Source organism: Lynx canadensis, chromosome E1 (genome assembly GCF_007474595.2).
Source record: "Lynx canadensis isolate LIC74 chromosome E1, mLynCan4.pri.v2, whole genome shotgun sequence".
Classification (NCBI taxonomy): Eukaryota; Metazoa; Chordata; class Mammalia; order Carnivora; family Felidae; genus Lynx; species Lynx canadensis.
In genome coordinates, this window is record NC_044316.2 from 23,119,497 (window position 1) to 23,132,338 (window position 12,842).

The following is a 12,842-nucleotide window of genomic DNA, read 5'->3' on the forward strand; positions in this document are numbered from 1 at the left end:
CTCTTCTGCCCCCCAAATTCCATAATGCACATCTTTTCATGCTTGCTCCCTCATTTCATTCAGCTCAAATGTCACCACCTCCAGGAGGCCCCTCCTGATTCCCCTCTATAAATTATTCCCTTTGCCTTCAAATCACCCTAACCTGTCATCATGCTTATATTTCTACAGAGTGTTCATCTCCATCTGAAATTTTATTTTGTGCACATATGTACAATATGTATACACATGTGTGTACACATACATATATATTCATTCACTTTATTGTTCAGATCTCTCTCTAGAATATAAACTCTGTGAGGGTATGGACAGGGTCTTATTTGTGGCTGCATCCCCTGTGCCTAAAAAAGTGCTAAGTATGTAGAAGACATTCAAAAATGTATTAAATGAATGAATATAATTACCTGCTTCAAAGGGTTGATGTGTGAATCCAATACAATGATGTGAGTAAAGTCCTTCCTTAGCACAGTGCCTGGTACACAGTGGGACCTCGATAAATGTTAGCTCTTACCATACGTAATCACCACAGCTACCACCCCTTTCAGAGGGAGGTTCCCTCAGATCCTCTGGGCAAGGCCCCCGAGGGGCTGGGTGTGCCAGGCCTTGGTTCTGAGGGACCACAGCGCACCCCTTATCAGCTGTTTGTGTTTAGACTCTGAAGGGGACAAATAACTCTAGTTCCTTTGACAACATTTAGGGCTCTGCCACCATTTTATTATGTGAGCAAACATTTGATAGCTGGGAAGCCCATCCCTAATGACAGGTCATAGAATCTCGCTGGCGTCTCCTTATCTGCCCTTCTTGTTTGCTCTTCTATTGAAACCTGCAAGGTCACAAGCCATTTTCTCTCTCCTTCCCTGAAATCTGAAAATTGGAAAAGGGCTGATAGTGGGAAGTAAAGAGACTCAAAAGTGGGGGCAGGCGACGGGAGGAAGAGGAGGCAAAGGGTATCAGAGGACCCTGACAAGGGCCTCAAGAATTTAAAAGGGTCAGAACCGGTCCCTTCAAATGAATGCACAGCTCAGTCGCATTCTGAAGAGGGCTCAAGGGCAGCACGGACTAGGGCACCCTGTGTAGCCCAGTGTTAATTCTGAACACTTCCCATGTATCGGCTCACCCGATCCCTCTACAACTTCCATTTTACAGATGAAAAAACTGAGGCACAAAGAGAATACCTTGACCAAGAGCACAAAGCCAGTAGAAGACTCTTAACCTCAGAGCATAATAGAAAGAACATGTGCCAGGAGGGTACCCGGAACCAGTTTGAATTTCTGTCTCTATGCTGTCCTAGTTCTAAAACCCTGGACAATTCATTTTCTTTGAACTCGTCTTCCTAATCTGTAAAATGGGCATAATGGCAACCTCATACAGGATTATGGCTGGGAGCACTGATTTGTGAGATAATAATGGGATAATAGGCCTTTCGTAGTAACGGTAGGGGGGGCTGTGCGTGTGTGTGTGTGTGTGTGTGTGCGCGCGCACACACACTTATGTGTGCTCCTGAGTGTTTAGGGAAGAGTCTTTAGAGAAAGAGCCATTAAGTCAAAAGGCAGAACTTTCCCCTTAGATGCCCAAACAAGTGAAAGGGAAAGAAGAGACAGAGGGAAGCAAAAAGGGCCTCCCTGGAGGGAAAAGGACGGGAATGGTGTGCTATGACGGTTGAAATGAATGAGGCCGAGGGCCCTGGAAGGGGTGACTCCTCTCAGGGGGTTTCTCCATCTGTTCTGGGGTCTCCTGCCCTCATCTGGGCATCAGAGGCCTTCAGCCCAGGTCTCTTGTCCTATTAGGAGCAAGCCTACAGAGAGCACTTTCTCACACTCCTTCCCTGATGGGTCGTTTGAGCAAGTGGCCATTTTTTCATGTGCTCAAGTAGATCGGCAGCATTGGCACAATCTGGGAACTGATTAGAAATGCAGGTTCTTAGGTCCACCACAGGCCCACTCCATCAGAATACGCATTTTCACGGGATGTCTGGTATTCTTAGGTCCATTGAAGTTTGGGGATCAATGGTCTAGGGGACCCCAGCCCTTAGAGGTCTTAGGAACAGGACCCTGACTTCCATGAGAGGCAAAAAGCTCCTGTCCAGCTGCCATTGCACCCACACTGAGCACATCGTAAAACCCAGTCTCAGGGCACCTGGGTAGAAGCTTCCAACTTCGGCTCAGGTCATGATCTTGCAGTTTGTGACTTCGAGCCCCACGTCGGGGTTTGTACTGACAGCTCACAGCCTGGAGCCTGTTCAGATTCTGTGTCTCCCTCTCTCTCTGCCCCTCCCCCCTCTCAAAAATAAACAAACATTAAAATAAAAACCCACTCTCAAAGAAAGAGGAGCTTGACTCCAGAATAAAGGTCAGTGAGTTATGATTAATTCAAGGTCCCCAGCAATTCACTTCTCTCTTCTGAAGTGGCCAGAAGATCTGGCTCCCGAGTGTTCCTAAAGGGAGTGTGCTTCAGGACCAACACTGTGGCATCGAGCAGGCACTAGGTCCTTGGCCCTTTGCCGGCTGACTTGGGTCTCGGCTCCCCTGGAGAAGACAAACCAAGGGCCATTGTCCCCGCTAACTGCACACGGCTGAGCTCTCTCTGCTCTCTCTGCAGTGCCCTCTCCAAGCCTGGTGATGACCACACATCACTTGCTTTGTGCACAGCAACAAGGACCCTATTTTCCACACCATCACCCTCCGGGCAGCTGTCACAGAAAAGCCCAGTGACCTGACAAGCACCTTCGAGAGGTCTCTGCTTACCTGACATCTTGCTGACGCTTCAGACAGCCGCTCCGAGGCGCAGCCCTTCCCTTCTATGCAGTATTGTCGCCATGCCTCTCCCAAGACGTCAAGTACTCCCATCCCGCCCACAGGCGGGAGACAAGAAACCGCAGAAGAGGAAGAGAGAACGCTGTCGTGCCTGCATTATGCTCCTTCATCGAACAAACTGATGTGAAAACTTGAATCTGTTACTGACAGGAGGAGGACACGTGCTGTTGAACTGAGCCAAACACACTGTAAATATCTGCAGACTCCCCCCCTCCCCACCCCCTCCCAGCTGATCTCGAGATTTCTTTTGAAGAAGTAAATTTGTCCAATGGGTGTAAACTATAACCTACTGTAATTAAGTGCAATTTCCCCTCCACTCCCTTTCACCCCTACCCTGTATATAATACTAAAGTGTCTATTAGTTTTCTTTGTAAAGGTCAGAGTTGAATTTTCAAAGTGATTTGCCCCCTTTTTTTCTCCCCCCATGGAGACGTATCCTGAGTCGGAAGTGAAGCCTCTGCCCCTTTCCCTCAGGCCTGGACACACACAGGCACTGTACGTTTGGGACTGACTGCCAGCTGACTCCAATCTCCTGATGTTAAGACACACCTCTGGATCCTGGAGGGGCTGAACATAGTGTCAGACTAACATCCTAGCTCCCGGTGGGGCTAGGGGTTCAGTCAGGACACCACCCAAGAAACCCCCAAGGCAAGGAAACTGGCTGCTTCATAGCACAAGAAAAAGTTACCCTTTCGGAAAGCCTCCCATTAAAACGATTTATTTTATCACCGCCCAGAGTCTCATATTTCTGTCTCTGACATTTCCCCTGCCCCGGTTCCACCAAGAGCCCCTGGTTCCTGTTCTCCTTGGAGTTTTCCACTTAGTCCATTGGATTCATGGCTACATGTCCTAGTGTCTTCACACCAGCTGTACTGCTAAGGTAAGCAGAGTTAATTCCCCTCGCCAGACTCCACAACCCCCCACCCCCACCACCAGGGGATCTGGCCACAGTGGGAGCCCACACCTTTGTCTTCCCTGCAACTCACAGGAACAAAGGAATAGAGCCAGCTCTTGGTGACTCTTGGTCATAGGGACAGATTAAAAGCGGAAAGAATGGAAACCCTGTGGGTAACTTTTTTGGCCTCGTTTCAAGCGTTAATCCCAGTCTTCCTTCTATGGAGCTGTTAGTCACTAGGAGAATGGGAAAACTCTTGTGGTTGCCGCCTCCTGTCCAGCTTTGCCCCTCGGGCCAGGATGCTGACGAATAAAAGCCAAAGGCCTGGACACTCCACCAGCAAGGACATTGCCACAAACAATCCAGTGCTGACTTCAGGAAAGAGGATGGACCTGTCTTCCTTGCCATCTCCTCTTATACAGCAGAGACCTACCAGCATGTGGTTTCTTGCTTCAAGTCAGAGCATTTGCCAGGCGCAGTGTGAACGAGGGAATTGTGCTGAGCAGGTCGCAGGCAATAGGTGCAGTGGAAGACGCACTTCGCGGTGATCTGGGCAGATTTACTGAGTACGTATCCTACTATGTGCCCAGGACAGGGATGGGTAGATAAGGAAATGCCGACCTCCTTTGGTTCCCGGCTCCCCTGGACGATGTCACGTGAGCTGAAGTGGTCAAGAGAACATTCCTAGTTCAGTTGAGAGGAGCTGGGGTGGGCCACTGCCAAGCACCACGTGTCAAGAGAGGCCAAGATCCCCTGTCACTAGTTGAGATGTCCTATTGGGTAGCTCCTGTGAGTTCCAGGATGAGGAAGGGAATACAGGCCTCAAGCCCGAGCCTCAGTTGGAACCCCATATCTGGACTCACGTTTCTGGAACAAGTATCTTAATTGGGTACATTTTAGATCTTGCATTATTGCAATAGCCCCGAGAATGCAGAAGGTCTTTTCATCCAAGCAGTCATGTGGGCAGAACTGGAGGCTGAGGGGAGGGAGGATAGGTAGGCTGGGGAAGGTTCTAGGGACTTTTCCTAACCAAACCCTATATAAACCAAGACATGTAGAAGACAACCCTGGCAAAGTTAGCACCTCCCTTCTGCATCAAGCAGGGACCTTCTATACTGGCTCTACAAGGGACAAGGAGGCCACCATGTAGGGTTCATGTGGAATTACCCCCTCTGAAGATTTACTTGTAACTAAAAACTCTCATTCTTCCCCCAGAACTATATGGACTGACATTTCCAGGGCCTCTCTTTACACCTGGAGCCCAGACTGACAGACAGATGGCTCTGTTTTCCCATGACCTACTGTCATTTTCTGGGAAAAGCTCTGGGGAAGCAGATTTCATTTTAACACTCATGGAAATGAAATCAGTAATGAAGACCTGCCTTCAAATGCATTAACCTTTTCCATGCCAAACAGTGGACTCTTCCCCCAACTAAGGCAGAGATAACTGGGGGGTTAGCCGCTAGATTCAGGGGGATAAGAACACAATGTAGACACCCAGGGAATCTGAGCTCTTGGCCCACGGCTGGAGGCAGGTCTTTGGTATTCATTTGGGAGCCAGAATGCCCTGATTAGAATCTCCAACTCCAGCACTTAACCCCATCCTCTGTGTCCTCCATTAAATTGAGTAATGATAATAGTACCTCCTGTATAAGGTTGTTTGAGGAGTGAATGAGTTGAGACACTTGGAAGTGTAGCTGGTATGTTGTGTTATCAGTACTCTCTCATCCCACAGTGACATCTCGCATGGTCTTCCAGGCTTTGTTGCTATTTCCAGATAACCTCACCACAAATCTGATGCTTGATAAAACAGCTGGAGGGGCGCCTGGGTGGCGCAGTCGGTTAAGCGTCCGACTTCAGCCAGGTCACGATCTCGCGGTGCGTGAGTTCGAGCCCCGCGTCAGGCTCTGGGCTGATGGCTCAGAGCCTGGAGCCTGTTTCCGATTCTGTGTCTCCCTCTCTCTCTGCCCCTCCCCCGTTCATGCTCTGTCTCTCTCTGTCCCAAAAATAAATAAACGTTGAAAAAAAAATTTTTAAAAATAGTTAAAATGGTAAAAATTAAAAAAAAAAAAAACAGCTGGTAAAGTGATTTTCTTCATTTCTATGGTGTATGGCAAATCCAGCCAGGGACCAAGGATGAGTCAGGGAGGAGGCATCTGAGGAAAGGAGAAAGGCCTGACCGAAGAGAGTCTTTGTCTCCTAAAGGGAAAGAAGGAGGTGAAATGTGGTGACCATTGCAGGAAGTATGAGAGCCAGGAGGCTGAGACTACAGCTGGTGGTGGTCCTAAGGGTCAGTGGGGGGCATGCCAGAGGAGTGCCCAGAGCAAGCAATGGTGTGGGTCAGGAAGAAGCAGGAGCAAACTTCTTCCCAAGGAAAATCAGGGCTGATGTGTTCCCTTCGAATTAGGAATTAACTCAAACAAACACCGTCAAAATCTGCTCTGGAATGTGAGATTGCTGATAGGGGCCCATGCAGTGCTATATGACATATCCATGTTATAATACTTCAAACATATCCCAATTGCATCCTATAGGCTGAATACTCATGAGAAGCTGCAGTCCACTAAACCAAATGGCTATAAAGCCTGCCCCTCCCTTCCTCTCCCCCTCTCCTCCTCCCCTCTCTCCCTCCCCACTCCCTCTCCCTCTCCTTCTCCTCCCTCTCTTCCTCCCTCTCTCTGCCCCCAGTTCTGGTGCAGAGGTCATTCTGGCTAGGCAAATACTAGATTGTCAGCCAAGATTTATAACATGCCTGTATTTTTTAAATGAATCTTTGGGGTGTGCAGGACTTGACACACGCCTGAATGACCATTTTTTCCTGGGTGCCTGTACGGAGATGTGTGCATGTATAGGGAGGAAATGTGTTCTAAGGGACAGCAGAGCAGAGCAAACAAAGTGAGGGGGGTGGGGGTAACATCAAAAGCGGGACTCATCAAAGCAATTTTCACACAGTCCGTGTATGTATGTTTACGCCAACAAATCGTACAACACAAACGACATATTTCTTTATAGTTTCCACATAATTAATTTTCTTACATACTATCATATTCCCAAAAGGCAGGTTTCTTTTCTCTGCCCTATTGTCCAGAGATCCTTACTAAGCCAATCACATCAAACTATTCTCAATTACGAAAGGGATAAAAAGAGAAAGCTAATTTTTTTAAAAAACAAAAACAAAAAAATCCCAGTATAAGGAAAATGTGCCTGGTTTCCTGAGCTTTATAAGTCCTTCCATGTATCCCTTTGCTTTTGGAAACATTACCTAGTCCAAAATTATGTTTCTCATTTATTTATTCAAGAAATATTTACTGACACCTATTATGTGCCAGGCACCATTGTTCTAGACACTGAGGGTACATCAATGAACCAAATAAATAAAAATCCTTCCCCTCTTGGGGCACCTGGTTGGCTCAGTCAGTGGAGCGCACGACTCTTGATCTCAAGGTCATGAGTTCGAGCCCCATTTTGGCTGTAGAGATTACTTAAAATCAAAATCTTGAAATCCTTCCCCTCTTGAAGTTCATTCTAGTGGGGGAAACAAGCAGTAACTGAATGCATGTGTGTGATGACAAAAACTTCTACGGAAGCAGGGAGGTTAGAGGAGCTCGAGCTGAGTGACAGAATGGCGTGTCAGGGATGTGGGATATGACAACAAATGACAGAGGGCAGTTGTCACTGCCATCTGTAGGCACTGCTGTGAGGACTTGGCTTTTCCTCTGAGGGATCTAGGAGCCATCAGAGAGTCATGAACGAAGCAGAGACAAGATGTAACTATGTTTTCAGAGGATCCCTCTGGCTGCTGAGTTGTACGGAGGGGCCAAGAGTGACAGCAAAAAACCATCAGAAGCCATTGCTGTCATCGGCCTGAGACCAGGAGTGGCAGAGGGGCAATGGAAGGGAAGAGAGGCAGTGGAATTGTGAGTGTCCCCTTGAAGGAAGAGAATTTGAAGGCACCAAGATTTCCCGGTGGTTTGGACATAGAGTGTGGGAAGGAGAGGCTCTGAAGGCCATTGCAAGGTTTGGGGCCTGAATGAAGTAGGAAACAGAAATTGATGCAGAAATGAAAAACAGGGTTGTCTGAGACTAGACTCTATCTCAGATTTTTTTTTTTTTTTTTTTTTGAGAAAGAAAGAGTCAGAGAGGGGTGGGGGGGGGGGAGAGAGAGAATCTTAAGCAGGCTCCATGCTCAGTGCAGAGCCCAACACAGGGCTCGATCTCACAAACTGTGAGATCATGACTCTTGAGCTGAAATCAAGAGTCAGATGCTTAACCGACTGAGCCATGCAGGCGCCCCTCAGATATCTTTTAAAGTGGCACTTTAAAAGTGGTAGGTCATGCTGTGATGTCTGCTACTGTATCCCTGATGTGATCTCCGAGCTCTCCAGGTGGCAATAACATGACATTCAATCATGTATCCAACCAATGTTTATTGAGTACTTACTATGTGCCTACTCTTCTAGGCATGGGGAGAAAAGCGGTTAAAAAAATGTCACTTTTCCCGTGGTGCTTATGTTCAAGTGGGAGGAGCCTACAATAATACACAAACATACACCATGCCAGGAATTGATAGGTACTAGAAAGAAACACAAATAGCCAAGAAAGGGGCTGGAGGCAGGGAAGGAGGTGAATTCATTTGTAGGGGGATCTCTGTGGGAGACTGTATTCATTTCCTGTGGCTGCTCTAACAAATTACCAGAAATATGTTCTCTCACAGTTCTAGAGGCCAGAAGTCCAAAATCAGTATCATGGGGCCAAAACCAAGGTGACAGCAGGTCATACTCCCACTGGAGGCTGTAGAGGAGTCTCTGTTGCTTGCTTCTTCCAACTTCTGGTGGCCCCATCACCAGTCCCCACCTCCATGGTCATTTTACCTTCTCTTCAGTGCCAGATCTCCCCCTTCCCCTTCTCATGAGGATACATGTGGTTGCATTGCATTTAGGGGCCACTGGATTATCTAAAGTATTCTTCCTTGGAGCACCTGGCTGGCTCATTTGGTAGAACGTGTGAATTTAGATCTTGGAGTTGTGAGTTCAAGCCCCATGTTACTTAAAAATAAAATCTTAAAAAAAAAAGTTTATTTACTTATTTTGAGAGAGAGCAAGAGAGCATACATGTGCATGCATGTGAGTAAGGGAGGGACAGAGAGAAAGAGAGAGAGAGAGAGAGAGAGAGAGAGAGAGAGAATCCCAAGTAGGCTCCATACTGTCAGTGCAGAGCCCAGCAGGGGGCTCAAACTCACAAACCATGAGATCATGACCTGAGCTGAAATCAAGAGTAGGATGTTTAACTGACTGAGCCAACCAGGGCCCCCCCAAAAGCAATAAAATAAAATAGTCTTCTTTAATCATATCTGCCCAGACTTTTTCCTTTTAAGGTAACATTTACAGCTTCCAGGGATTAGGACCTAATATATTTGGGGTCATTATATAGTCTAATACAGAGACTTTATGACAAATCCAGAATAGAACTTACAGTGATAGTTTCTTTTGCACAATTTTTCAATTAAAATATGATTACTTCACAATAGATATAAATCAAACTATCATGCTGCATGCCTTAAACTTATACAGTGATATATGTCAATTATTTTTCAATAAAACTGGGGTAGAAGGGGGGGGATCATCATTATATTTGTAAAACAGATTGCCTTGCCCATGAAACATGAATAACAATGAGGCTTCTTAATCTTTAGGAAATCTACTTTCAACAGAATCCATACTTTGGAGAAGCTTAAATTAATAAGTAAATGAAAAACCTAAACATGTTGCTCATGTTTGTATCATGGAAGCCAAACACCAAGCTACCACTGTAGTTAGGGTTAACCATTCATCCACTTCTTTGTTCATCTAGTAAATATTTGTTGCTGCTGTAGAGAGTTGTGGTTAAGAGCTCAGGCTGGAGAGCAATAAAAAAATCTGGATTCAAATCCTGGCTCTGCCACTCACTAGGTGTGTGATCTTGGGAAGTCTACTTGGTCTGTTTCCTTATCTGAAAATAAGGTTGGCATAGGGTTAAATGAGAGACAAGGTGCATCAAGCCCTATGCCTGGTACAAAGAAAGTGTTCAGTAAGTGTTAATTATTGGCATCCAGTCCCTCCAGGATTACAACATGAGAAAACATGATGGGCCCCAACTTCACTGTCACTGGATGTTTTTCCCCAACTAGGATGTAAGTTCTATGAGAACAGGGGGTTGGTGTTTTGTTCACTGTTTTGGGCCCCATCTTTTGGTACCTGGAACATATTAGGTACTCAGTAAATACATTTTTTTAATGTTTATTTATTTGAGAGGGAGAAAGAGAAAGAGAGAGAGAGAGAGGGAGACACAGAATCTGAAGCAGGCTCCAGGTTCCAAGCTGTCAGCGGGGAGCCCGATGCAAGGCTCGAACCCATGAACCGTGAGATCATGACCTGAGCTGAAGTCAGATGCGTAACCAACTGAGCCACCCGGGCACCCCCTCATTAAATATTTTTTGAATGAATGAATGTGCATATGTATGTCATGGAGTTTACTAGTTAAATGTCTGGAAAATGACCCAATGTATACCTACCACCACCATGTCAAACTCGTCAAACTTCAAAGGAAGGAGCAAGTCATTATTATTGCTTTTATAAATGGAGATAAGAAGAAAGGAAATAGATAATAGATAAAAATGGAGCTCCTACATGCAGAAAAATGAACCTGGACCACTTTCTTACACCATATACAAAAGTAAACTCAAAATGGATGGAAGACCTAAACATAAGACAGCAAGCCATCAAAATTCTAAAGAAGAAAGGGAGTAAAAACCTCTTTGACCTTGGCTGCAGCAACTTCTTACTCAACAGGTCTCCAGAGGCAAGGGAAACAAAAGCAAAAATGAACTACTGGGACCTCATCAAAACAAAAAGCTTCTGCACAGCAAAAGAAACAATCAGCAAAACTAAAAGGCAACCGACGGAATGGGAGAAGATATTTGCAAATGACATAACAGATAAAGGGTTAGGATCCAAAATCTATAGAGAACTTATCAAACTCAACACCCAAAAAACAAATAATCCAGTGAAGAAATGGGCAAAAGACATGAATAGACACTTCTCCAAAGAAGATATCCAGATGCCAACCAACACATGAAAAAATGCTCAACGTCACTCATTATCAGGGAAATACAAATCAAAACCACAATGAGATACCACCTGACACCTGTCAGAATGGCTAACATTAACAACTCAGGCAACAACAGATGTTGGTGAGGATGCAGAGAAAGAAGATCTCTTTTGCACTGCTGGTGGGAATACAAACTGGTGCAGCCACTCTGGAAAACAGTATGGAGGTTCCTCAAAAAAATTAAAAATAGAACTACCCTATGACCCAGCAATTGCACTAGTATTTATCCAAGGGATACAGGTGTGCTGTTTCGAAGGGGCACATGCACCCCAATGTTTATAGCAACACTGTCAACAATAGCCAAAGTATGGAAAGAGCCCAAATGTCCATCCACTGATGGAGAAAGAAGATGTGGTATATGTATACAATGGAGTATTACTTGGCAATCAAAAAGAATGAAATCTTGCCATTTGCAATAACGTGGATGGAACTACAGGGTATTATGCTAAATGAAATTAGTCAGAGAAAGACAAATATCATATGACTTCACTCATATGAAGAATTTAAGATGCAATACAGGTGAACATAAGGGAAGGGAAACAAAAATAATATAAAAAGAGGGAGGGGGACAAAACATAAGAGACTCTTAAATATAGAGAACAGAGGGTTGCTGGGAGGGTTGTGGGAGGGGGGGATGGGCTAAATGGGTAAGGGGTATTAAGGAATCTACTCCTGAAATCATTGTTGTACCACATGCTAACTAACTTAGGTGTAAATTAAAAGAGAAATTATTTCTAAAAATGGAGGTCCTAGGTAATGACTTATGGGCTAGTGTAATACTAAGGTTAGTTAGATTGGCTTGGAACCCATTCTGGCTCCTGAGCTGGCACTCAAAAAGGAAAACCAACAACAAACCACTTCTATCTATCTACCCATGGGCCCAACCTCTATACCTCATCTGCAGATATTCCTATAATCTGCAGGAATATGCCAGATTGCACCCTTCTCAAGTACAGAACCCCTTGACTATGCCTTCTTTACTAGCCTAACCCAGGTCTTCATTCCTTTAACCATGTCCTTTGTATATTTTCATTACACAGAACATCTAAGTATGGTGGAGAGGCATGTTAACAGGTTCCCATTCACTCATTCATTCAACAAACCTCTTTTTCACACTGTCTTTGAGCTGGTGTAGTGTGGTGGGTACTGAGGGCTCCAAGATGCCCTGAGGGAGTTCCGAACCTGGCTGGGGAGACAGACAAATTAACAAGTGATTGTAATGCAGTGTGTAGGTGTTAGAAGGTAGAGTGGTAGGACAGTGGAAGCAATTCTGTTTAGATAGAAATCAGAGAAGGTCCTTTGAAAGACGCTTGACATCATAAAGAATGAGTGACAGTTCACCAGGCAGATGGGGGGTGGGAAAGACATTTCACGTTGAGGGACCACAACATGCAAAATGAATGTCCAAATCAATGAGTTCCCAGTGTTGTTTCAGCCCAAACCTTCTGTCTTCTGCATGCCTGGGACCCCTGCCTGAACTTCTCTTGCCCTGGTTCTGTAAATCATGATCTGACAGGCTGCAGGGTCCTCAGGTCAAGGTAATGGGTCACTAGCCAGCTGGTGCCTCTGAGGAGTGGACCAGAGTCTAAGAATCAAATATGTGGGCCCCACATCTCAGATGAGCAGAGGTAAGGCGTGGGGTAAGGCATGTGATGTTTACGTTCAGAAACTGCAAAGCCACTAGCCTTGCAAAGTGTCATTATGTCCGCAGGTGGAGGGTAATTTTCTTGTTACTCAAGGACTCTTGATCGGGTGCAAATTGGTGTCTGGGGAATTGCTTTATGACCCAGAGCCAGGCAGCGATAGATAGGAGATGTGGTTTGCTGGGCAGAAGTTTACAAGGCAGGAAATTGCTTCACTGGGTACAACCATTCATAAGAAACACCTCTGGGAAAAGGGAGACTGGGCTCCTGGCAGGTCTGCCCCTGGCCATTTGTTTACATCAGCAACAACCCATGTTCCTGGTTACACAATGTGGCAGCGTCACTTTG

The 12,842-nt window shown here is 45.6% G+C and overlaps 1 protein-coding gene across 6 annotated transcripts in view; it reads left to right on the forward strand.

The window, feature by feature from the left end:
* Positions 1-3,542, forward strand: part of HNF1B (HNF1 homeobox B) — a 53,990-nt gene extending 50,448 nt beyond the window's left edge. For 5 of the 6 annotated variants that reach the window (XM_030296375.1, XM_030296368.1, XM_030296369.1 and 2 more), the window contains one exon: positions 2,596-3,542. In XM_030296375.1, coding sequence (XP_030152235.1) covers positions 2,596-2,708 — 113 coding nt within the window. In that variant the 3' untranslated portion in view covers positions 2,709-3,542. The remainder of the gene's footprint in view (positions 1-2,595) is intronic. The other variant, XR_003964772.1, reaches the window with a different exon arrangement.
* Positions 3,543-12,842: the final 9,300 nt, after the last annotated feature.